Genomic DNA, 27,214 nt, shown 5'->3' on the forward strand with positions numbered 1-27,214 from the left:
AGGCATGGATATCCGGATTTACTAAGCTGTAATACTTATCGTCGCTGGGCATGTGGCCATGTGTCCTCTATGGTTCCCAGGCAGGGGACAATGCAATGTCTACTGCTATAGGTCCTGATCCAGCAAAGCACTTATACACACTCCGAGCTCTACTCGCATGAGTAATCTCACTAATTTCAACAGGGCTACTTGCATGATTAAAAGATAATCTTGTTGAAGTGTTCTGCTGGATTGGGGCCATGGCTATTTATGTCATGTGAGCCACGTATCTTGAAATTAAATGCCATGGTAAATAACAGATAACTTTGTTGCAAGCAGAGGGACAGGTCACTGTCCTTAGCAGTCCTACAGGCCTTATTCAGAAAGCCCTCAGCCATTGGTGCTTTATCCCGCTTACAATCAGTTGTCCGTGTAACAGATGGAGTACCACAGAAATGTCTTTTCCTGTACTTGCACATTCATTTTTTCTGGAAATCACAGTTTGTCTCCTACACAACTCAGTCTCCTTGGAGATTGCCTGGCTGCATTTTTGACATCATGGACATCTCACAAGATCTAGTTCCTTGTGATTTCACAATGCTCAGAGATTGGTCCAGCAACCCTTTGTTTTCCTTTTTTTCTGCCTCTGACTGCAGGGTGCAAAGCTCTCTTCAAATATCTTGTTTCTTCTCAGTCTTTCTTCTGCTACTCTGGGGCCACCCCGATGCTCTTGAGATAAAATCCTAGCCTAAAGCTCAGAAAACTTTTATAGTAAAAGTTTACTTTTATAATAAAAGATTTCTTTCAACGGATGCACTTCAAGGCAGACCTTAGGTACTGATGAACCAGCCTTCCTGATTTAATACTGAGCTGAGTTCTTCTGGCTTGCACTTTGTGTTCCTTATTTTTATTTAATACTGAGCTGGGTTCTTCTGGCTTGCCCTTTGTGTTCCTTACTTTTATTTAATACAGTGTCAAGGGCAACTTCTGAAGGAGATAATGGGTTTAGGAGCTGGAATCCCCCGAAAAGCAGGCTGCAGCAGAATTCCTATGCTGCTTAGGAGTTCGTGCCCTCCTCCTATGGACTAATACATTGCTATCTCCTCACCTTTTGTGTCTCACAAGACCCTTCCTGGTAATTAGGCAATGATCCGTTTTTTGCTTTACAATGGAAATTTCTTACAAATTACTTCAGTGGAGCTTATCCAAATGTGAACTGCTGGCTATTATGAATAAATTCAACAGATGAAAAATGGGAAGACTGGTAGACTTTAAACTACTACTAAGCTCTCTACCTTTACAAATAAGGAGATGCATACCCTACACAAATAGCTGCACTGTTGGACTTCCTCTTGGGCTCCCAAGCTTTGAAACCATGTGGTAACACCAAGCCTTGCCAGCTGAAGGTAATGAGTTGTTATGTCCTACCTTTCACTGTGAGGAGAGTCTCGGTAGGAGTCAGGGGTCTCTCTTGCATGCCGGAGGAAGCTGTTGCCTTCTCGAGGCCCGCCGATGCCATTGAGGCGTCCCCGGGGCCCTGCTGGGCTGGTGTGTCTGCTGTTCTCCATGGAGGAGCTGACGAGCACTGAGTGGCTTTCAGAGAGGATGCTTTCGGTGTGGCCATTACTCCAGCTGGAAAGCAGCAGCCCGGAAAGGAGAAAAAGGGAGGGGAGTGTGAGAGGGTGCTTTGATGGCAAATGCAGATGAGCAGAAGCTTAGCCCGGGGAAAGTATGGGCTCTGTTGCCACTTGGGATGTGCAGTGTAACCTTCAGGTTGGTAACTTGGGCAGCAGAGTTCTGTGACCTGCATAAATCCACATGCATCAAGATTCTGCATGCGTGGATAACAGGACAGGGAAGGAGGGCTTCCCATATTAACATTCACTGTAACAGTACTGGGATGCCATTCACTCAATAAAACTCTTTTTGAATTCCTGGAAAGATAATTAGTTAGATGACATGACATCACACATTGTTAGTCTTAAAATGAAAATGCTACAAAGGGACCATAGATTTTTCTGAGTCTTTTTTTTTTAATACATCTTTTCGGATCTGCAACAGCAATAGATCAGCTATTACAGGTCCTGTTTTCCTTCCCCCTCCAGTACCTGTGGCTGGGTGTCTGAGTGACTGTCACGGAGTGATGTGCTGTTGAAGTGTAGTGGCTTGTAGAAAATGAAGTCTCTGTTTCTCGCTCAATGACATGCTCACTGGAGATTACATTTTTTGAAATGTACTGCTGAAAAAAACCAAACAGATAAACCTCAGCTTTACAAACTGCAATTCACAGCACATTTGCATACATAATTTCCAATCTCTCCCTCCTCCCTACTAAGTCACAGTTTTTTCACATGTGCCAAAGCACAGTCTTTGTCACCTAAACACAGGAAGAAATCACATGGAGACTCTTGAGTACATTCACGTGCACCTCTGCGTACATAACCCATCTAAGCTCAAAGTAGGAAGAAACAAATGAGGATATTAGCAAAGGTCTGCATCCCAATCAGGGTATAAAAACCATATATTTAATAATTCCCATTTAACATGGGAATTAGAAGTCCTCATGGATAAAGACCTGGAAAGGCAATCCCACCTTTTTCTACCAAATATCAAAAATACTGCGGTAGTTAGCAGTAGCAATTGTTCATTGCAGGATAAGAAAATGGGCAGGAAAGGGTTATTTTCAGTGTCTGTGGATGCAGAACCAGGGCAGACCTATTCATTACAAGATAATCTGCAGGATGGGCCAAAGCCTCCTGAGATGGGGCTGGAGGTGTGTGAAGTGTCCAGCCTCCTGCACAGCTTTCACTGCCCCCAGTGCTGTTGCTTCTAGGACTCTCCATCCTCCTCAGTGGGGAATTCTGGATTCCTCTCTCTTAATAATCTGACCATGAATATGGGTCTTTTGAGGGGAGATATTGGAAGCTGAGGTTTTCTGAAAAGGTGTCTTAACCAAGGTCAGTGGGAGCAGGGAGCCAGGGCTCACTGCTGCAATGAGCTGTCATGAATATGTACAGTGATGGTGGAGCTGGAGAAAAAAAGCAAGAAGCTGAGATATCCTCCAGGCACCAGGATTCCCTGGGAAAGGAAGGAGGAAGCAGCTACAGGCCTTGTAAGTCATGGTCTCTAAGGCCAGGGGTGTTGGCCAAGGAGTTAGTTGAAGACTAACTCTCTGCTCAGTTCTGACAAATGGCTGGGCGATGCTGGTGGAGTATCTGCCTCAGTTCTGACTCTCTGGCCACTGCTAGTGTCCAGGTGAGACCTTCATTCAGACTTTAAACTCTGAGTTCATAATGTCACATTTCTGATCTGAGGGGGCTGTCCCTAGTCACCCCTCATCAGGCCAAGGGCAGCAGGAAGAGCCAGACATGTATTTTTGAAGAAACTGATCCCTACAGCACTTAGTGCTGCTGCAGAATCGTCAGTACTTTCATATGAGGCATTTTTCTTGCTTTTGGTGTCCTAGATCCAGAGGCACAGCTGCAGCACTGCAGCATGCCCCAGTAAGCTGGCTGCCTGCAGAAACGTATCTCATTTTACTGCACAATTTTTGCAAAGTTCCTAATTGTTTCTGGGTGGAGAAAGGCAAAAGAATTCAGTCACCAGACAGCAGCAGGCAGAAGTTTAAAAGCTATGGGGTGAGCTTTGCTGTGGTACTGTCAACCTAGCTGAAACACTGGCAGTAAAACCTACATTCACCAGCTGGACGTTATCTGGCGGTGGGTTGGGGTGGTGCGGCCCATTGGCCATGTTCATCACATTGTTCCTTTCTGAGCGGAGGCTTTGCCGAAGGCGGTCATGCAATTTCTTCCTCTGCTTCCTGTGCACAAAACACGGAAATGATTTTAGTAGACAAAGAGAAAGCAGCTGCACCTTTCAGCATGTTGATGATGATGATCATAACATTGCTTTTTTTTTGCCAGCAGTTCCCCACTGCTGCAAGATCTCACAGTAACTCTTAAGACCGCAGGTCTAATTGCAGCTGGAGCTGTGGGGACCTGCAGAGGGGGAAGGATGTGTGGGAATGCTTCCAGGAGTCAGCAGGCCACAGAGGGATGGGATAAAGTGTGAGGAAGAGGCAAGCCATTTCTAAGCCACGCTCCCTCTCAGGAGGAGCTCTTTACTACACTCAGAAGGGAGTGGGGAGAGATTTTAACCCAGCCATCTCGACACTCTCACTGCAGCCAGGGCCAGGTTTCTGACAGCCCACCGGGTTATGCTTCCTCATTCACCAAAGTGAGCTGAGGTGGCCTCACCTTCAGGCCATTGGAAAACATGATGTGTGCCATGATCTCTGTGATGCGAGATTCATCCCTTACCTCAGCAGTGCATTCCAAGCACATAAATGTGTTAAAGAGGTAAAGAGTGCAAAAGAAGCGCCAGAAATCTGAAGGGGGGCTGCATGAGGTATCCCCGAGTCTGCAGTCATTTTGGCAGCTCTGGAAGGTTTCATCACAGCAACACAGAATCATAGAATGTGTTGGGCTACATCAGATTAACTAGAAAGCTATTGATTGCCAGATGGATACTAGGTTTGCTAACGTATTCAGTAGAACTGTCCATCCACCAGATACTAATGGCATGGTTCCTGACTGACTTGGATGCTTCTACTGTGCCCCGTCCTCAGCTGCTCCTTCCCCAGTTGCTAATCCTTCCAGCTCTGCTCAAGAGAACTTTTCAGGAAATTATTACAAGCTGTCAGTAACAAAACTTGCAGCGTAGTGAAACCTGGCACTGTGAAGGTCATGCAGAACACACAAAAGAGAACACCAGAATAAATAACCGGAGACAGAGCTATTCAATTTCAGACTTAATTTATCAATATTCCCCAGTTTTGTCTGATTATACTGGAGAATTTCCACCATCCTGCCACAGAATCCAGGGAAATGAAGGGAGTATGCAGGCTCCAACACACTGCAGCCTGCACGTGACCTTGACTGTGGCAAGAGCTGAAATACACACAATTCCCTAAGCTGTATGGAGAAGTGCAGATTGTTTTGGCAGGGTATGACAGTGTAAGATACAACAATTTTCAGTCCTGTTTTGAATTCAAGGGGACTATTCCAAGCTTTCCAAAAAAGAGGGGGGAGAGTAAACCATAAATATGTTGAAGTTGGATAGCCAGGGAAGCTATGACTTGACACACTGCATTTTACTCTGTGTGTATATGCCTGGATAGTGGAAGATGTTTAATTTATGTCAGTCCATATGAGAATGGTATAAACAGACAACGGCTGCCTTGGAAATGCTCCTGTCAGGAGCAGGACACAGTCCCTGGTCCATGTGGGCTTTGTGTCTGGAGCATAATCAGGAAGCATCTTAGGACACATGGGTGGTTAAAGTGGATGGAGAGTGCCGTGCCAGGAGCCAGCTAAGCAGCTACTCAAAGACCTGCCTGGGCTGAGAAGCAACACAGACAAGGGTTTAACTAGATTTTACAGCACCCCCTCATGAGACCTGGGAGACCGTGGGAGCTGAGGACAACCTGACAGTACCAAAAGAGGGTTCTAGAGGGAGTTTGAGTTAATCATCCATCTATGCGTCCGAGATCCTGGCACATTTTGGCCAGCAATCTGTCCCTAGAAAGCCACATTACTTCCCACCTTCAGCAATCAATGTACTTGCATTTTGCATGCTTCCATGGTGCCATTTGTTCTCTGGTAAAAGAACACTGACTGAAAACAGGAATTACTCTAGGAAACAAGAAGAAAAAATAATGGGAAAGCCAAAGTGTACTTCACTTATTCCGAGAAGCCTTTCCCTTAATGTAAATGTCTTGCAAATAAAGCACCTCTGAATTAAGACTCAAGTGTCAAAAGATACTGCCTTAGAATTTGAATAGCAGTATCTCCTGCAAGAAGACCAACAAAATCTAAGTAATTCCATTTTATCTGGTGTGTTCTCCTAACATCATTCCAGAATTTTCCTCAGTTTCTCAGTTTTCGCCTGATTACTAGGAAAGATCACATGGGGAATACCTCACAGATAGCAGTCTGGCACCACTGCTGCATTTGGAGGGCCATGAACTGGCAGCTCCCTTTCACTCTCATCAGCCGTGTTTGAAAAACATTTCCCTTTTGGCTGGCAGTGATCCCTGACATCTGGGACAAACTGTGACAAAGCATCCAGACCTCTGATGGGTTTGTTGAAATTCACAAGCATGTCTTGGCTGATTTTGATGAACTTTGGACCAGGAAAGGTATTGTTTAGCTGCCCTGGCTTGCCAGTTGTCTCTTCTAAAAGCAGTAAAATTGATCTGATTCTTTATTTCTATCTCAATCATTCCCCACTGACCACTGGCACAAGGTTGTGGGTGGCAGTAGCATATGTGTGTGGCTGAACTCTCACCAAAGAGGGCAAATGACTCTCCTCCTCCCCCACTTTTAACACATCCATTATTGGTGGGGATTACAAGGAAAACCAACAACCCAACTGTCAATCACGCCTTGAAACAATAAATCAGTTTTATTTAAATGTGGAAGATTTATGGTAAGGGTTTTCTGTGTTTTAGTGAGGAGATTTATAACAGCAGCCAGAAGTTTTGGCAACACAAATCCTGCTGATATTCAGTGTAATTTATGGTCTAGAGTGCCTTATGAATGCTTGAGAGTCACCTCCAGTAATTTACAGAGACTCACAGAATACATTTAAGTGACTACTTTTGGGAGCCCTTTCATGTTCAGTTCTTTGGCCTTTGGTGTTTAGTAACTTTTACCACCATTAATCTTGTCTCAAGCACAAACAAACTAGGCTGATAGGTAAAATTTACTACTGGAGAGCAACATGACTGCAGTGTTGGGGTTTGTTCCTTTTCATCTGGGGAAACCAGCTGGAATGGGTGATAGACAAAGAACAGCAAGTCAGTGGAATTCACTCAAGTCACACTTGATGGGTGAGAAACCTTTCAGATACTTGTCTTATTTTTACACTGCTGATGAGCATGGAGATACCTGCACCCATCTGGCTTGGACCAGAGCATCCTAGCCACAGGTTTGTCTCCTCAGCTCGGAAGAAACTGATACAACCTTACGCTCGGAGGAGTAGAAGCTACAGTGAACTGGGAAGGCCCTGACCAACAGCTATGGATATAAAAAAGAAGAGAAAAGTTTACTTGGTTTTGCAGTAGGCCACCACACACATGATGCCAACTACTAGAAGAGCAATGCAAATGCCAGTTATGGTCAGCACCCGTTTCTGGTACAGTTCCTCAGCTTCTAGAAAGGGACAAAAACAAAGAAGGTCACACGGAGGATGGCTAGGCAAGGAGCACACAGTCAACAGCTAGCATGCTACAAACCACTTCACAGATTCACACAACCACACTGAAACAGAGCTACCACACTTCAGGCAGACTCATTATTGACTGCAAGGAGAACAGGACTACACTGTAAGCTCTTAACACAGTACTTGGGATGAGTAATCATTTATGCAATTACAGTCAAAAGTAATCTTTTTTCTTTTTTTGGTTTAAGTCAACAAGATTAATATCTAAGAAACAACAATTAACAAACACTCAGCATTTGCTGGAAGTAAAAATGCAATGCACTAAGGTAATAAAATGAATTTGCAAATGCTTTGGAGGTTTTACTCTGCAAAGACAGCTGGAATGAAGGCCAATTTTACAGGCCTTAGGAGAAATTTATCATATTATCATTCTTGGATTGTTTTCTTATCCAAGGTCCCTTTTGCCCCCATGCCAATTTATATCTCAGTTGTCTTTACAGATTTCAAAATATCTTTCTATATTTGAGACATAAGCTTGGCTTGTAATTACATTTCTAACAGAAATGAAGACAGGTTTTGAGCTTTGGTGATAAAATTCAGACTCCTTCTCCAGTGCTCCTCCAAAAACACAGCAGTATCAACATACAGCAGTGCCTTGTATCAGAGAAATGCTGGGTTTCTACCTGAGTCTCTTTGTGTCCAACAGAGGAACTGCTCTGTCTAGTGTGGCAGCTCGCTCAGTGATGACACCTTGTTACTGATCTTGTTCATCAGAGATATTTCACTATTATAATGAAGTTAGTAGCACTGGTAATGTTTGGGTTGGAGCTACCCGTGCATTCCAGCCTTGCTCATGCTTGGCAGAGAGCATTGCTGTGTGCTGCGCTGGGGAAACATGTAAGGAGCGCTGAAACAGAGGCATGTTCTGTGTTGATGCTTTATGGATGCGGATTTGCATTCTGTTTTTTAGGTCAAAAATGGGCTTCTAGCTCTTCTCAGGTCTTGTTTTTGAGTAAGCAGGCAGTCCAGCAAACTTGCCCTGGAGGATCCAGACCAGACGATGGCCTTAGGCCAAACTGCAATATTGACCACAGGCAAAATACCACTAGGTGATTAAAAAAATAAATGAATGAATAAAAGCTGCACAGCTCTGCACTGCTTTTGGGGTAAATGCCAGACTTATAAAGAAGAGACTTAAATGAATATAAAAGTTCTGTGGAGCAATTTCTCAGGAAGTACAGAGAAGCACAATGGTCTACCACATGTGCCATAAGTCTCTGTTCAAGCTTAGGCATTTAAGGGACGTGCTGTCATTAATGCCATGCCAGCTCAGGAGAAAATGCTCCCTAGTGAAGAGGAAGCAGACATTCCTCCAGTGTGTCTCCTAGGCTTATGTAGTTTAGTTTTAAAGTTGCTGTTCACACAACAAACCACAAAACAAAAAGAAATCTCAATTTCTCTGATACAATGCATCTTACCATGGAAGAAATTTGTCCTACAAGCCAAACCCACTGTAAACCAAAAACACCAGCAAACAGGTCAGCACTGTCAGACAAAATTAATAGCACTGATTATTAACAAGGGGGGAGGAGGAATAGAAGAAGTGAGTTTGGTAAAACTAGGATGCTGCAAAAATGTATTAAAGAAAACAAAAATGTAACTCCAAGAACAGAAAGTCAAAAAAGGGAAGGGAGGAAGAAAGGTCTGAAACTCCAAACCAGGACAAAGAGAAAAAGAGGAAGGTGAAATATAAGGAAAGATGAAGTTAAAGGGTTGAGAAGTCAACTGCAAGCCTGGCACAGCATGCTTAGTACTGGAAAACACAGAGTGAAGAAATGCTTGGGGACAAAAAAAAAGGCTGAAGCAGAGTGTGAAGGGATTTCTCATACAGCATAACTCCTTGCCTAGGCTAGTTAGTCGCACTTGATCCCCTTCCCTTTTGCCCCTTCTAAAAGTGCTTATTAGTTAGCCATGGAAATGGTGTATTATGAGGATGTCACAGGAAACAGGAGGATTGTGCTAAGCAATTCAGGGGCAAATGCTTTGAATTATTCTTTTTTTTTTTTTTTGGTTATGCTGTCCACTGTTAGCTTGTGAAAGGAAAATGACTAAGGATCTATCCACCCATTTTTCTTGGAGGGCAAGTAAGAGGAGGAAGAAGATAGACTAACAGTGGAAATTCTGCTTGGTTGTTTATACTTGGGGAAAAATTTCATTGACTCCAGGAGATTTACTCCAGGCTGAGGCTGTCGCAAATGAGCCAGGTGGCTGACTGGTGATGGCCTTGCTAAGGCTGCCAGTAGAGTGAGGCTTGTCGTTGCATGTTGGACGCTCCTGGGCTCTCACCCACCGCAGAGGAGGGAGGTGCAGCGAGGGTTCTGGGTGCAGCCCCAAGCAATGCTCCTCACATCATCACATCTGCTGGGACTGTAGGTCTTGAGGGGCATGGAGGGATAAACCCCCGGGTCTGCTTTCTTTATTTTAATTCCCTCTCATTCCCTTCAAAATGAGGTCATTAGGGCAATCCAGCTTGACATGGTGTGCACGAACAGCAAGCACTACCATGTCCTCCCTCGAGCCACAGGAGGAACGGCTGCCCAGAAGGCACACGTGTCCAGGCATGTCTTGTCCAGTAAATCAGCAAGATCCCATGTAAGTCTGTCCATGGTCCTTGCTGGCAGGGTCCCCCTGCCTGGGACAGTGTGGAATGACCTAGCGGGATGCCTGGGTGACCTGTGGGGCTGCTGCAGGTGGCAGGAGATGCTGGCTGGTGGGACACGATGGGAATCCTGCCTGTGGCTCTGCAGGTGACATGGTGCCTTGGGAATGAGCTGCTTGGCCTCTCTTTTTCAGGCTAGAAGAGTTTTCAAGAAGGAGGGATTGAATTCCTGTGGGGCACTTGTTGTTATACCAGGTCTCCCCCCACAAATTCACTCTTTCTCTGATCAGTGCTGACAATTACAGAGCCAGTTAATGATGCCCAGACAAATAACACATGCTGTGTTTGCAGTGTTCATCAAACTAGCTTGAAAAAAACTAGTAACAGCCTTCAGGGAAAAGTCTATAAAGGAATGTATGCACAGTGAGAATTGAGAAAAAGTTTTAGTCTGTTAAGTATTTTAAAATATTTGAATAATTTTTTCCCCTGCAGAATGCTAGGAAAATCAAATCAGCATGATACTTAAGATATTAAATCCCTCTACGTGCAGCCTTTTGAACATGCACATTATGCAATTAATTTCACATCACCCTAATTTACACGTAATTGATGATATATATGGTCTTAAATTTCCTCTGTTTTAAAATTTTTATTCTTACAGTTCTCTAGGGATTTTAAAAAGAATTTCTTTCCAAGAGGTGGTTCTGCTTACATAATTTGACACATATTAAGGTAATCATATATTAAGGTAATCATTTATCTTCTATTATAATCTAGTACTTACAAATGAGAATTGATATTACCTTGTGATAATAATGAAAACAATAAGCTGGCTTGTGAGAGATTTTTAAAATTTGGACTTGTAATTGGTTTTCTGCAGTTCACAGCTTAAGCTAATGACATTCTGTGGGGGCATTTTTAATAAGAACATGAACTAAAACTGTATGAAGATTCACTGTCTGGTTCTTCTCATTTGCCAGTAATTTGGGAGATCCCAAACTAAAACTGACCTGAATTCCAAGTTAGCCTATTCAGGACATGTACTCCTGATTACTAAATGTTAGTCAGGTAAGTACAGTCTAGTTATGAAGAGGACGTAAAAGTTCTATTGTTGTATTAAAACTGAAGTGTAAGAATAATACCCACTGCCAATATTCTTGGTTGGGTGCAATATAAGTTTGGTATTAGTGATATTGAATATATTTGCGGACTTGAGGATCTGGAGTCTGGCTGTAAGCCTCCACTGAAGTTCCTAAATAACTTTCATTTCACTTCTAATTTACAGACCTAGAAATCAACGTATATACGCATAACATTTACACATATCTATATGCATCTAATTTGCATACCTAGCTTTAGGTTTAGACATAAAACTTTACTTGGAAACCAGAGCCTGAAACTACAAATTTGCAGGATTTTAAGTGGCTACAGCAGATTACCTTTTCTGAGAGACTAGTTAGTCATTTTGCTTAATCATTACACTGTTTCCAAAATCCAGCAACCTTGGAAGAACTTAGCAAAAGCAAATGTCAAAACTAGGCAAAAATTACACAGCAGAAAACTGGATGTACACTAAGTTATGATTACTTCAGAAATTCCTAGAACTCCCTAGGTCTGGAATATCCTATTACTATTACCATTTTAGTGAGATGATCTCTACTCACATTTTGACAAGGGTTGTTGTTATAGCTGTATGATCCCTTCTAAAGCATAAAGAAATTGGTTAGGAATTGAAAAGGAGAGGTGGAGAAAAAAAATAAAATGGGATTTATCTCTCAGGCTCTAAAATCTGCAGGCTAAAAGGAATGATTGGTCCATACCCATAAATTCAATCCCAAGATGCTCTGCCAATGCAGAAAGTTGACAAAAAAAAAAGAAAGAAAAAGGAAAAAGTTTCAGAAAAGAGCAATATATTGTACTAAAAAATAAATCACATACAAGAATTGCAGTTATTCTGTGTCTGCATAAGAAACAGGACAACGGGATGCATGGTTATGTGGACAGCGCTCAAGTGCACTTCCGTAACCTATGTGACCAGACCTTCTGCAAGAGTTACACACCAAAATACATATGGGGCTTCTGAGCAGCCACAGTGCAGGGAACACAGCAGGAACCACTGACCCTTAAAGATCTTACTGACATAAGGAGGCTGTGGTCTGAGGACGCCATGTGAAATGGCTGATTGTTTTCAGATGGAACCATGAGAGTACATGGATGCTTTACAAGGGACAGCATTTCCCTGCAAAGGGGTTGTGCGTTGCCCTCCCTTCTGGACCTGGTCCTGTCCCCATTATGTGGCTCCTTGCCCTTGTGGGTTGTGACCTGGAGGTGCCTGGCACTGTCTTCTCAGCAGTGGGAGCCCACCTCAGCTTGATAAACTGACTGCAGTAGGTCTCTCGTTTCTGGAAAACGAGGAGATGACCACTCACCCCCTGCCTTTGGGCCACTCTACCTCAGCAGAACCACTCACTGGCCTGCTGGATGCACCATGGGGTGCAGGAGTTGATGTCGTTTACATGGGTCACATGCCTAAATTAGCACTGCCAGACCCTAGCAGCTGGCGGTGAGGAGTAGCACAGGTTTCTCACTGGCAGGTACCATAGTAGACCCTTCCCACAGGGCCACCACCGTAAGCATGGTAGCTCTCACTTTCTTTGTCCCTCTGTGCTGTGAAATTTAAATTCAAATTTAATTTTCTGACCAGCTGGATTTTTTATGTACACATGGGGAATGCCAATTATTTCCTGCCAATCAGGAACAGTTTAAGGGTTAAATAAACTGGAATCCATTCAGGTCTTTTCCCAAAGAGCCAATATTACATGCCTGTGTGAACACTGCTAACGATATACATTAGTTGCATAGAAAGCTTGGTTAAGTCTTCAGTAAAATGGATAACATGCCCATGCATATATATTGCTGTATTTATGCTTGCTTTATAGCTAAAACACCTATCTGGGATGTAATTTAATTTTAGGGGAAGTAATTCATATCATGCAGTTTCTATTAAAAATAATTCAATGGGAAGTTGATATTTAAAATGGGAACACATTCTGGTTGAAAATCCTAACAAGAAAACATGCTGAAGAAACATGCATTGCTTATGCAAACCTACATGTCACATAGCTCTTAATTATCTTTGGTATTCCTAGCTACACTCTTTAGACATGATTAAAAGAAAGCAGAATATCCCAACACTTCTCATTTTATAAACAGGAAGACAAAATGCTCTGAAACCAGATTTGAGCGTTTTTTTCCAAAAAGTGACTTACAACTACAACTCTTTGGAGATATTGTAGCATGCTGGGATCCAGGGTCTACAGCACAAGAGTAAGATGCCTGGAAATCCTGGTGCAGGTCCTTTGGGACTACATGCTGTGTTCATGAGTTGTGTGCCACAGCTGCTGGGCACCAAGGTTTTGTGGTGGCTACTTACAGAGTTAGGTGGCCAGGTAGCCTGGGGACAAGGTGCTGCCCAGCAGAGGGTGAGAACAGTTGCATGTTTGTCTAGAGACCTTGCACCTAACAAGGGAAGGACCTGTTTGGATCAACTGCAGCAGCAGAGGCGTCCAGGGAGACCAATTTCACCTCAAAAGCAGCAAGGTACCATTTTTCTTAAGTTATTATTTTGTTTTCTTATTAAGTGTGTTCTGTGGGTAAAGAGAAATTCTAGAAAAGTTTCTTTTTCATGTTATTTGAATTGAATATAATCTAAAATCCCCCAAACTATCACAGAGCAGAACTCCTACATGTCGACCAAATCTGCTTAAGGGACTGGTATGCTGTGTCTCTTTGTGAGGCTTAGGATCCACTTTGGCTCCTAAATCTTGGTCCATTTTAGTGGTACTCAGGCTGCAAAATCAATTCTGAACTTGGGATGTTAAGTCCTACGGCTCCTGCAAAAATGTCCTACAACTGATTCGTGTCTTAGAAGTATAGGGAATGTCCTTACTTAATTATTTTATCATGGCATTTAATGAGCATTAACTGAGTATTTTATAGTGAAAATCTGTCTTCTCTAACCTTGAAGAGAGGATGAACAATATCATTTTTCAAATCTGTGTTTATCATTTAGGATTCTTGGTCTCAGCACTTAAAGAGCACAATTCGGGGTTCTGAAAGCCTTTAGAAAACGAAAATTTCAGGTCAGATTTTCTAGTACTCTCATGCAAATGAAACTATGCAGAAATTGAGAAATACTGAGCTAGCAGAATTACTGGAAAACAGACTTTTGAAGATCTGTCATTTATGTGAAGCAACTGAAAAACTGAGTCTGTCACAGAGTAACAGCAGTTTTGGCCATCCCTCTGGAATATCACAGCTTTACTCAACTCTTGCTCCCTTTAATTTCTGAGACAGACTCATCTTGACAATATGCAGCAGGCGCTGCCTTCTAAACAGAAATTTCCCTCTGCTCTTCTTAACAGTGTCCCTCTTGGTCACCAAGGATGGCAGAACTGAAGTGGACATAGTTTAAATTGGTGTCCCATGCTGAAACACTTGCCTTCAGGAAGGCAGAGACCATACTGAATTCATGCCTGAGATGGCTCACAGCAGGCCCCACAAATTCTATATTCACAATATATATATAACTGTTCAGCAGTAAAGTAAGCAAGGTAGTTGGCTCTTTTGATAGGCTACTTGTCCCACCTGAGTCATTTGGGAGGACAAAGAGTTTACCTGCTCTAGAGAAGTTTCCTCAATCTTCTATCAATCCAAGACTCTGCCAGTGTTTCTTATTCGAAGGATCATTCTGCATAGTGTTGCTGCAAATGTTCTCATTCATAGCTACATGAAAATTAGCCATAACTTTTAATGTTAGTTCATTACTTTTACTTTCCTCCATTTGCCTTGCTTCCTTGCCCTCAAGCGAGTAAATCTGTGAGCATTCAAACACAGCAAATACATCTGCATGGAACCGAAGTATTCTTGCAACACTTTTGTGGACCACACTCTGGTGTCTTACGGACCAACAGTAGACCACAAACCTCAAAGTCAAAACTGCCACAGCAAAAAGCCAGGGTGTTGGGGAAAACACCTGCTAGCAGCTGTGACTTCTGTGCTCAAGGAAAGGACATTACAAGCTCTGTCAGCCAGAGACGAGCAAAACTAGCACAATTTGTTGTTTATTTTTCCTTTGTCTGCAGTGGTGGTAGGCACCAGCTGAAGTGGAAAAACTGCATAGCTGCAGTGCCGGAGGTAACTTCGGCGGTGTGGAATCTAACGGCAATCACCTTTCACATGTCCTATGGTTTGGTGTGTTTGCAAAGATGGAAGCCAAGGGACAGTCAGCCTAAACATGTGCTTTCTAGCAGTCTTCCTCACATCCATTCCCAGTTATGCGAATATTTCCATTGACAGAGAAGAAAGACAGTTCAATGGAAGAACGTTCTTTAAAACAGAGATCCACCTAATTCTCTCCGTCCTTTTCAACCCATTTCTAGTTCTCAATGACAACTGAGTTTCAGCCCTGGTTTCAGGGCTAACCAAACCACTGCCAAGATAAGCCAGATAGCCTCACACTCTGTCAGGACAGATTTCCAGAATGCTCAGCATCAGCTTTGTTTTGAACTTGCAAAAGGGCCCTCAGCATAGCTCAGGACTCTTACAAATACCAACTCTAGGGCAAATTTCTGAAGCTTACATTTTCTCAAGAGCCAACTACAGAGCTGTAGGATGTAGCAGCTCATCAGTAGGCACACTTGGTGTAGAACTCTGCTGACTCTTTCCAAATGAAGCAAGTAAAAGCTGATACCACTATGTATCATTTTTGTTTCCTATTGGCACTTAGGCTATCTAACATCCTGATTTGCTCCGTTATTTACAAAAACTGCAACTACGGAGCCAAGTTAATCACCTGCAACACTTGGTGCAAAATACAAGCTTGGCTTTAAGCCCTAAGTATAACATTCGCCTGAAGATAACTCTTTTAGGTCCTCTTTTTAATTGTATGCTCTGGTCTGCGTTGGATGTAATAATAAAAAGTCATATAAATACGTCTTCATTGATTTTGTTACGTTACATATAAATGTACACTCACTGGACTCTTTCCAAAAGTGTAATTTTAAGATTTGTAGCGGCTGAAGAAACTTGATGTTATGCTGCAGATGCAGGGTAGGCAGAAGTGCCAGTCTCATAGCCGTTGTCTGGAGGTTTCAGAGTAGCTTGACCGAGACAGCGGTGTGCTTTCCTGGCAGCACATTTCAAGGAGAGGAGGGCTGCACCAGCTTAAGTACTTACAGCTTAGCTTAACTCTTGCAGCAAGGAAAGGGCATCTATGCCTTTTCCATGGATGTAACTCCAGAAAACCTCAGCCCGGTGTCCACTGCCCAAAGATTACCTTAAAAATCCTAACCAGAGTTAGGAAACTGAAAAACTAATGAAAGAACCCCATCTAAACCTTTTTTTTTTTTTTTTTTTTAATGGGTAGGAAAACATATTTATGATCAACATACAATCATTCCATAGTTTTCAGAGTAAATTCAGCATCAAACAATGAATCTTATATTTTTTACACCACTTCCTTTTAAATGATTCTTCTAAGACCAGAAAACTTTAACTGCTTTTTTCACTACAGTACAAAGAAAAGGCCATTTAAGTCTAGCATTGGGTAAACCTAAACACTGTAAAAGCATAAAAATTTTTAAATCCATAGTTACTAGAAGCACTTTTAAAATAACACACACTAATAAAGGTTTTAAAACAAGGCATGAAATACACACTTGAATGCTGGAAGGTCTGGTCTCCAGTCAGCACCCTTGGGATTTACATGGGCAGCTTCCATGATGGGCAGTATGAATTATGTATGGACATTTTTCATCCATCAGTATAAGATAAAACCTATGCATCTCTTCAGGCTCCAAAATGTCCAGCACAGACTAACAGCTTTTTTCCCCTATATACTAATGGAAATTAAATTAAGCCAGTCTACAGTCTCTGAAATCTTTCTGTGCTGGCAAGTAATCCATCAAAAACTAGTTCCTATAATACTGCTCTTAGATCATACCACATTCTAATGCCAACAACAATTAATTATGAATAGTGTACATGCATTAAAATGCAAGATCTAAGCAATTTTCTTATATGTCACCTTTGACTTTGCTATAGCCAATGAGAGAAAATAAATATTCAGTGTACTTTCTGTTTCCTCTCTGACAAGTAATAACAATTAACCCATCCCTCCATGGGAAAGCTTGTGAGATACGTGATTGCATTGCTGGTTACACCAGCAGTCTGATACAGAGTCATCTGTGTGCGTGTGTATGGTACATTTTTTGGCCAATTAATCTGGCTCTGAAATACTTGATCTCTTGCACCTGTTACCCACAAAGAAATATGTCAGACTTCGTTGTTCATGTCATCTCTACTCCTTTTCTTTTTCTTTCTGTGCTCTTTCCCCTAAAACTTGGACAGTGAGGAGGACGACCACTTTGATTCTGACTGGCATATATTCATTTGAAATGATATAAGCATCTCAATTACCTTGAACTTGTAGGTCTCCATAAAAATTTTGTATGCAAATACAGGATTAGCTACCCGTCGCTTTGTTGGGGGAGCACTGCCCTATATAGAGATTCATAAGCTTTTTGTGGCAAATAAAATGTGATACTTTTACAATGTAATTTTTTCACTTTTACTGCTTGATTCCAGTGAGGAGTCTGTATCACACCATTCAGTGTTATTTTCACTGTGTTCCTAAGTCTTATTTTTCCCCACAACCTCAAAACTAAACAATCCAGGAGAGTACTGCAACTGCTTTTTGTTATTGTTTTCATGCAACAGGCAGAGACAATCAATATTAGGCCTTAGGCAACAAATCTAGTTACGGATTAAAAAAAAAAAAAACTGGAGGAGAGATGCAGCGACAAGAAAGCAGCACTGACTGAGCATGCTTCTACTGCGGCAGAGACAGAAAGGTAGTGGACGTACTGTAGAAGCTGGCCATTACGTAGTTTTGGCAGCGATCACCAGTAAATTCATTTGGGCACCTGAGAGGAAAAACAAACAAAAAAAATGGTAGAGAAAAAACAGGAAAAGAGAAGAGGTGAATATATGCTAAGAAAGAAGCTCCTTCAGTGTGAACTGATATGACTTGGTGAGTTCACTTTCAGAAACTGAATCTCGGTTTATTGTGTCAAAATGGCGCACGATGTTGAGAGCAACTCATTTGCTCTGTGGATACGGAAAGAAATTCCCCCCCTGAAAAACCAGCCAAAACCAAAACAATCCAGATCTGTGAGACAGAAATTCACCATTCCAAATCCCTAAACTGCTTTTAGGATGCACTTTCCACAAGGCAGCAAGGACACAAGATCTGTACCTCACTCATCTCCGTGAGTTTGCTCTTTTATGCTTGCACTTTACAGCAATCTCCCAAATAAGAAAGCTGCCAGTGTGTGCAATACAAATGCATCTGTGAACGGATGGTAAGATCAAAAATCACACAAATGAGAAACATTTTGGAGATCAATAACGCCATAGTATACAGATTTTACTTTAGAGAATCAGATCATAAATTAGTGTGTAAAGAGGCCAGTTCCAGCTGAACTGTGAAAACACCAAGTACTATTGATTTTGTTGCTGTAGTTGGGGAAGAAAGCAAAGTTCAGATTATTTTAACATACTTTCTTGGTTTTGGATTTTCATGGGCAGAGTTTCAGTACATCTTGCTCCAGTGAATCCAGGTTGGCACCTAAAGGGCAAAAACGTTATAAGCAATAGTACACCAAAACCACTGCACTAACAGACTGACATCTGCTGGCCTATGCAGATGAGAGTGCATTAAGTGACCTCCTGGTTAGGTATTAGTGAAAAACAATCAGAAAAGGGGCAGTAAAGTGTAACCTCTCCAGAAGATAATGCTTTGCAAAATGTACAGCAAAAATCCATCAGAGAAAAAAACCCCAAACTCTAGGAAGTCTTTTTCTTGTCTGTTTTGAAAAAGAAAGTCGAATCAGAGCTAGAACAATGTGTAATTCCACCTCATGAAGGGACCAGATTGAGTCTTTTTAATTTGCAGTGTAGTGTATAACAGCAACTTACACTGCTGCTTTCACCAGTCACATAAAAATCTATGAAAATACCACGCTTTCCCTATTTCTGTAATGGCATGTTGTGTCTTCCAGTAATTTCCTTTGAAGGGGAATAGTTAAAACAGCAATCACAGAAAAGCCAAAAAAATCCAAAAAGTGAGAAGACAAACTCAAACTCAAAGGCAGGAAGTATATTCAACATGGCTGACAAACAGAAAAATAGTCAATCCAGTCAGCAAGTAATATGAGAGGGCAGAGGTGGTCTCAAAATTTGAAGTCCCACAGCTGTCCACCCTTTCACTTCAGAAGCTCTTCTGCGGAAAACTTCAGTGTAGCTTCTCCCTTGGTCACAGTGAAGGAATTTCTCTTCCGTGCTTTGCTTGTCTGCTGCTGGCTGTCAGTTCTTCTTTCACCTTTATTCTCCATTTTGGGACAGAGCTCAGACTCCCAAAATATCACCATAGCAATGCAAATTTCTGTGCTTCAGACATGTGAATGATTGTCCATCATACTAAACACTTACAATTTTGAATGTTCTTTCCTCTTCCTTCTTCTATCCACTCCTACTCAGTGGTTTATTACCTTATATTTGCTTCCTTCAATACCTCTCACTTGTTTTGCCTATCTTTCTGATGCTCTCCATGAGTTTGCTATGATGCAAGAATTTCCCCCTCTTTTTTTCCTGCTGCTGATCTGGTGCTACTCTCCTTTTCAAACAGCTTCATCATTTACACACTGGGGCCAAAGCGCCTTCTTATTTGCAAATGCACATGCTTCAGAGCAATCCTCCACTCCATCCATCCATGTTTCATATGCATTGAAAGCTGCCCTGATTTTTAAAATTCGCTCTCCCACAATTGCCTCTAGCCCTAAGGGTGAGGGATGCTGCCCTCATACAAGCGTGACTTTCAGAAAATCACTTTGGCAGAGCACCAGTCCCAGGCAGAAATGCTGTATCTTGTTCAGATAAAACACACAGGAATTATTTCTGTACAATAAAGGTATATTTTGAGGATCTGCAGATGATTCTTCGGTGCCCACTTGCTGTAATGATATTATTTGTTTATTAAGGAAAGGAGTTTATGTTCTTCAGAGCCAAGGTCACAAGTTTTGATAAGTACCCAGTGTGGGGAGATCCCAGTCTCCACAGGTAAATTCAGTTGAGAAAAATCCAATAACAATAACTCTGTCATGAAAAGGTGATATTGCTAGGCACGACAGAAGACTTTCTGTATCATTGGTAGAAGGCAAAACACCTTTGATGGCAGGCATTTTGATCAGTGTTACTGAATGAGGGTAAAAATGTTTTACCCCCATGACTTCAGTTTTATTTTACACTAGGGTGATCTTGTTAAATACACAGCCTTGGAAAGCGCCAGCATTCATACCTGCACTGGCTTTCATTTCATAGGGACCTCTACATCTTGTTTGTCAGTCTCAGCCCTACCCAATTCCAGGGAATATGCTGCTGATTAAAAGCCTCAGCTTTTGCTCCTGTCACAGGCTAGTGGCGCTTGCTTGCTCTGTCTGTGCTCATCTTCAGATGTTGGTGCAGCTGTGAAGGTGACAAAATCAGCTTGAGCACCGGTGTAGACAATGCTGAAATCGCTTCCAGACTGAGCAGGCTCAGCCCTGTTGAGATGGTGTTGTAAATAGTTCAGGTGTGTTTATAGTTGTTGTGAAACCAGCATCAGCAAATGGACTGCAGCACCAGCTCCTGAGAACAGGTCCAGGGTGGGCCAGCTGAGATGGGAGCCAAGATGAGATTGGCCACTTATGATTATGTGTGACTGCTAAAGGCATTTTATTGCTCAGATATGCAGTGCAGAACTATTTCCAGTGCTGTTTGGCAGCTTGTTCAGTGTAGACTGCGCTTATAGAAACAGCTCTTAATGGTGTCCTTTTCAAAACACCTTGTCCCACTCAATGTTTCCAGACATTGTTTCTTCTTGTGTCTTTCTTTTATAGTTCACTACCTAAGCACCACTTTCTTTTATGACACTAGCAAAAGTCGGAGTCAAGAAACTCGGGGCAACAAGTAGACAAATGTGCTGTGACAGTCTTATAATTTCCTTTGCGCCAATAAAAGGCTACTCAGACTATTTATTTATTGTATTAGCTGGGTGTAACCATAATACTAAACCACGTGTACTAAAATAATTGCTTTTTTTCCTTTTTTTCCCTACTTCTCAGAATATCAAATACATATAATCAATATGGCTTTTGGCAGCAGAGGAATGTCTGAATGGATCAAGACCTCACATTTCTGTTACATCCACTGTCTATAAGCAAATGTATTGTGGGAGAATGTCTTTTTCCATGGTAAGTACATCATGCTTCCATATTTAGCAGTCCATTTCATAACCTAAGTGAGAACTAGTTTTTATCCTACTTGTTGAATGAGTATCTCTAGAACTTTCAGTAGCATTGTGGAAACAGATTTTCCCTTTTTGCTGTTTTCAAGAATCTTCTGTCAATTTCCATTCCACCAAGGCCTTTACATGAAGATGGATATAGAAAATAACTACGTCATTAAAGAATACGTAATTCAGTCTTTTCGCTGTTAAGAAGCAGCATGCTTCTGTTAAAGACAAGAATTAATTTCGTCTAGCAAAATTCAGATGTAGATTCATTTCTTCAGTAACAAGAAAAGCAGCTGAAAAGATATCTGTGAGTAAGGAATCAATTAGTCAGAGCAGCAAGGCCTTCATGGTAGGCTACTTCAAAAAAACACTCTGAAAGTGTAACAGATATTACATACATTTTTCTTCAAGTATGACTTGTGGACTTAATTTTGTATTTACTGAAGAAGCCATCTGAATTTTTTGTCTTCAGTAACCTTGAGGACACATTTCCAACCAAACAGAAATGACTTAGGAACCTCAGTCTCATAGGAAGCCAGTAACATCCAGCCTTCCAAAATGTTTTCAAAATGTGATTCACGTTCTTACGAAACTTATGAAATTTTTATACACTAGTTTATTTAAGTAGTTTCAGAGCTTCCTTTTTAATCTTTCATATTTTGAGATTGTTTTGTTCAGTTTGGGGTCATAGATGTAGCTGCACAATGCATTACTAAGTCTTTACACATTTCTTGAGTGTTTCACATGGTTACCTCTTGAAAGCGGGGAATTTTCTCAAAGTTCACACCAGTATCCGTGAGAGCAAGATCTGATCCAGTCTGGATCATTATACCACATATCTTACAAAGCACATTTTTTTTATACATAGCTAGATTTTAACAGAAGATGGGTTTAGGAGCTCCTTTTTTAAAGAGAACAGGGGTTTTACAAAACTCAACATATCACTTGGAAAATTCCATGGTTGTGAATCTGAGTCATGTTTTTTTTTGGTTAGGGATGAAACCAATTTAGAATGATATGGCTCATGCTTTAGAAATTTTGTTTTTGCTCTCAACAGATGGACCATATGGAAAAATGTGAACTTGCTACTGAGGCAGAAATATGAAGAGCAAGTACCATATTTCAAGCATTCTGTTTCCACAGGCATGTTCTGGGGGAAGATTTATTTCCTCAGAACAATGAAGGCAATGTGTACTGGTTAGATACTTACTTTAATTAACACTGGAATACTAGAATTAAAAGTAGACGTCTGTATTTTTAATGAAATAAAAAGGGAACTGTATTTGGTCTCTTCAGTTTCCCTTTACACCCACTTTCAAGTACTCGTACTTATATTTCTTATGTAGCTGTATTGCATCCTGTTTTCCTATACAACATAAAGTTTCGGTTCTGGCAAGTATTAAAGGGCATAGCAAAAGGCCCTGCAAAATAGCAATGGTGCTGACTGTCCTCAGTGTAAGAATCCTTTTCCACTGCCCTACTGTAAGTGAGATTCACCCTCTGATGCTTTTTCCAAATAGGTCTTGGGCCACCCAGAGAGATGCACATCTGCCAAATTTGGGAATTGCCTTTTCTTTCAACTCTAATCCCAGAATTAAAAGTTATTTCCTTCCTACAAGAGGGGAAAAAAATCCTGACTTCATTCAAATGTCTTTGAGACATTTAATTACAAAATTAGCTAATCTATAACATCAAAACCCAAACACAGATAGCATTCTGAATTATTAAAAAAAAAGCTATTGTACCAGTGAAAATGGGATACATCTGAAACTGTCAGGAAAGTGGTAATTACTAGTAAGTCTTCTAGATGCTCAGCTTTGTTGGCCTGGAGTTTTCTGAGCAGTGTTTGGATAGGAAGTTGAAACAGGCAGGTCGGCTCTCGTACATGCCCTGGAGAGTCGCAGCAAACTGCTAATCTTGTACTACTGACTTATAATGATCGTGTAAATTTAACACAAATCTTTCTCTCGAGAAAGACTCCAACCCACCAGAGCCAGTAACTTTTCCATATTCACTTTAGCTAAAAGTTATTCTAAAACCAATGAAATATTCATAACTTCCAGCAACAGAATTATCTGTGAAAAAACAATGCAAGACAAAGCTCATGAAGTGCAGGTAGCATCCTTCTACCAGAAAAGAAAAGCAGAGTACTCACTTTGCTCACAAGTAAAGCAGAACATTGTGGGGTTTGGTGTTTGTGGTTTGTTGATATTTGTTTTCTTAATTATCAGCAGAGACAAGCAGTCACTGCCTTCCTGGCTTAATGAAAGCATTGTAGACCTTCACCTAACTCAGTCACCAGAGTCATCTTTACAATTAGTGTAATCTGACTTTTAGTCCTAGAAGACTGAAAATCTATGCAGTTAGAGCAGATGACAGTCTTTACTGACCACTGTCTATTGCCTGTCTGAAAAACAGCAATATCTTGACAAAAGTGCCCCTTTCCTGCTAGATCAAGGACATTCCTCCAATGATTAACTGTGGGGTTCCCTCTTAAGGCAGAGAGAAGCAGTAACTCACTATGACTGGTTTAGCTCCCAAGGTAAATGCTAAATGATGCACCACCAGGCAGGTGGTGAGCTCCAGTGCTGTAGCTCTTCATGGATGTTCTCCAACATAGTGGACTGTTGCAGCACCCTGATGCAGCACAGGCCAGGACTTGAGATAGGCGCACAAACACACAGAATCACAGAGTCACAGAATCACAGAATCAATCACGGAATTGTTGAAGCTGGAAAAGACCTCTGAGATCATCAAGTCCAGCCTGTGACTTAGAATGAAACTCATATGACTTACTGAATCAAGATCCTTACACAAAAGAGCAACATCTACCAATTACCATAACATTCATAATTTTCTATGCAATTAAACGCAACAGCAAAAACTCCAGTTACGAATCCAGTCTCATCAGAAAGTGTTCAGTTACTACAGCAGACAATAAAAATAACCAGTTTGTCTTGTATAAAGGGTATTTATCCAATGATGTTATCCACACACATTGTTTTTTGCTATTTGCAGCTTATTTAGTTTACAGTATCTGTTTCATTATTTCTAACACAAGCCTAAAATTGTGTTACTTTATGCCATGTAAACATCAATGGGACTTGCTGTGCCAGTATGACATGGGAAGATCTCTTGATTAGCCTCTGATATGCCTCATATACCGAACACAGAGGTCATTCTTGGTAGGTTATTTCACATCCACATAGTTAAAAATTAATATCTGATGCCGCAAGAACAGGAGAAGAAATTGTTCAGGTGCTCCTTTAAAGAAAAAGCATTTCTGGAACCTGGTGGCTCAATCAAAGTAAGCACATAGGATTTCTTACCTGCACAGGTATCTTGGGGGGTTTGGGAGGTCTTTAACCATGTAACATTCTCCCCCATTTACACAGAAGGCTTTCTGCTTTATGTCACATTTCGTGAGATGACTTGTCCCAGTTGTAGATGTAGAAGTGGCTGGAAAAGAGCAGAATGAAAACATGGATCAGAATGGCTTAGCTTTGATTCCTGACTGGAAAGTATACATGTATGTGAGGGAAGAAGTAAGACCAAGATCTGGGAAGTCCTAGATCTCAATCTGTTGCTACCACAAGCGCTAATTAACTAACTTCGTATTCTCTTGACCCATACCGGGAGTGGAGTTTAAATACATTCCTCAGAGGTAGGCTACCCCACACCCAGTCCAGGAGGAAGGAAGGATTTCACTAGCCCTGTTCATCAAGTTACATTAAATTTCTGCAGTGTGCTTTTGTAATTAAAAATGTGTAATTAATGTGCATTTACTTACATTTCATTAATTGCCTTCAAGTGATTTTGAGGTTCGAGAGTCATTATAGACTGCTGATATAGTGCCCAATAAAATGAGGCCCTGGATGAGGCTTCTTCCTGACATTGCCCTGAAGCAGGTGTTTTTCAGTGGAGCTTAAACTGTGGCCCCATGCTGATTCAATCCCTCGGTCTAGCCATTGCCTTCTTCTGAGGAAGAGGATGACCAACTCTTCCCCTGTTCATAAATGAGATCTGTGGCTGCTTTGGTTTGACTCTGCAGTGAGGGAGAGGACAGGGGGCTGGAGGCACCATCCCTTCTTGTGCACATATGATTGCCACCCTTGTGCCAACAGGAGCCTTTGATCTGGAGGCCAATCTAGAGTCTCCTGCAGATGGGCTCATCTGCATGAAATATTAACAGTTTTGGGCCACGAATGCTGCTAGACACCATTATGTGTCTAAATTGTTATTAAATGCAAGCACCACTGTGCCTGCAGTGTTTCTTAGCTTACCTCCTGCTGTGTTTACAGAAACCTGGAAAAGGCAGGATAAGGTTCATTTAAGAACCTTTAAGGAGGCTGGTGGGGTGGGATGAGAAATCCCAGCCTTACAATTTGCCCTGTTGTAGGAGAGACAGTGCTCAAGAACTCACCACTGTAGTAATTGCTGGTAACTACCAGTGTTAGGGTAAATCTACCCGAGGCTGCCTTAAACTAGCTAACAGCAGCAAGGACGATGGGGAGACCATTCTATGTCCTCAGCTCCTCACATTGCTTTGTACCTGCAAAACCACCTCTGTGAGCTGAGTTAAACTTAAGCCAAGCTACCTGCTAGGCTGCAGCTTCAGACCAAAACTAGAATCTCTGGTTGCCCCCTAGTTTGAATAAGTTTTGCTCTAAGTTTTGTCAAAACAGGGCAGGCGTGCTTGAAACTTGGACATCCAGCTCAGGAACCATGCCACTGATGGGCTATGTGACCTCTGGCAAGTCATTCAGGATATTAATTTAACTTGATTTTATCTGCCTACAGCTGAATTATTTAGTTATAAGGTGCTCTCCATCACTGACAGAAAGCAGCTCAACTTACTCCCCGCAGTGAGTGGGATAAACAGCCCCTCTGATGGTGTCTGTCTCCCTACGTTGACTACTGAGTAACTTGGAATGCTTGAGAATATGCACCTAATTTTTAAATGGCTAAAAACTAACTGAAGTGACTATTTGTCATAGGCAAAAAGTGGGGAAGATTCCTGCATGGTTTTTGTTAGCCATCTCCAGACACAGACAAGTAACAAATTTTGTTACAATGCTGAACAAATAACAGTATTTTTGTTTCAGAAAGACAGTTTCTACCTCAATGTGGAACAATACTTTTATCTACTGACTGATTTCACTGGAGTTGCCTAGAAAGCTGCAAGCACCTACACAAAAGTGGTCTGATATTCAAAGCCTTTTCTAAAACAAAGAAACCCAAGGGGCATGTTTATAGTAGGAGACACATTACATTCTACCATTTACTGAACACATGGAATTTAAAGAAAACATACTTTTAGCAGATTGGCCATCAACACGTACCACTTACACATTTCGAGTTCTTTTTTCCGAAAATAAAGATGAAGTAGTCCATGTCACATTTGACTTTCATGCATTTCCCATCATCCTTGAAGTAAAACTGCATTTTTAGCCCTCAACACTTGGGATAATGGGCCACCTTGGCTGGCAACATTTTCAGAGTGGCTTTAGCTATCTTGTTTCAATGAGACATGAAATAGTGACTGGGATATTTAAGTCTCCGCTTTTATTCCATCAAAATTCCATCTGCCTTTACAGTCTCTCATACCCCTTCTTTCCTTTGCCATTAATCACAAGCGTGCCAGCCTTTTTATTCTGTGACGCCTTGCTTGCATGGCATGTCCTTCTCTGATGGGCCAGAAAAAGCCCTCCTGTGACCTCTTCCAAAACTCAGGCTTCTCACTGTTACACACATCCATTGTGTCACTTCTTCCCAGATCCTGATCTTGACTGGGGCCTCTAAGCGCTAATGAAATGCAAACATGGAGTACTAATTCCTCATAATAACAAACTCCTTTCTCCCAGCCTCTCAAAGCATGATTTATAACCTCTCAGATCAGGATAAATGTATGCCTTGTCTTTTGGCAGGAAAAGGGGTCATGTTTTAAGAGTAGTCTGACA

General features: G+C 41.6%; 1 protein-coding gene across 1 annotated transcript in view; it reads right to left on the reverse strand.

Moving 5' to 3' along the window:
* NRG1 (neuregulin 1) overlaps nucleotides 1-26,699 on the reverse strand; it is a 30,433-nt gene extending 3,734 nt beyond the window's left edge. The window contains exons 1-9 of the mRNA XM_009872879.1: nucleotides 26,604-26,699; nucleotides 25,538-25,559; nucleotides 24,584-24,713; nucleotides 17,789-17,847; nucleotides 11,683-11,706; nucleotides 7,091-7,193; nucleotides 3,673-3,799; nucleotides 2,088-2,218; nucleotides 1,408-1,611 (exon numbers count right to left, since the gene is read on the reverse strand). Coding sequence (XP_009871181.1) covers nucleotides 1,408-1,611; nucleotides 2,088-2,218; nucleotides 3,673-3,799; nucleotides 7,091-7,193; nucleotides 11,683-11,706; nucleotides 17,789-17,847; nucleotides 24,584-24,713; nucleotides 25,538-25,559; nucleotides 26,604-26,699 — 896 coding nt within the window. The remainder of the gene's footprint in view (nucleotides 1-1,407; nucleotides 1,612-2,087; nucleotides 2,219-3,672; nucleotides 3,800-7,090; nucleotides 7,194-11,682; nucleotides 11,707-17,788; nucleotides 17,848-24,583; nucleotides 24,714-25,537; nucleotides 25,560-26,603) is intronic.
* Between the last annotated feature and the right edge of the window lie 515 nt (nucleotides 26,700-27,214).

Source organism: Apaloderma vittatum, unplaced genomic scaffold, assembly GCF_000703405.1.
Source record: "Apaloderma vittatum isolate BGI_N311 unplaced genomic scaffold, ASM70340v1 scaffold42237, whole genome shotgun sequence".
NCBI classification, from domain to species: domain Eukaryota; kingdom Metazoa; phylum Chordata; class Aves; order Trogoniformes; family Trogonidae; genus Apaloderma; species Apaloderma vittatum.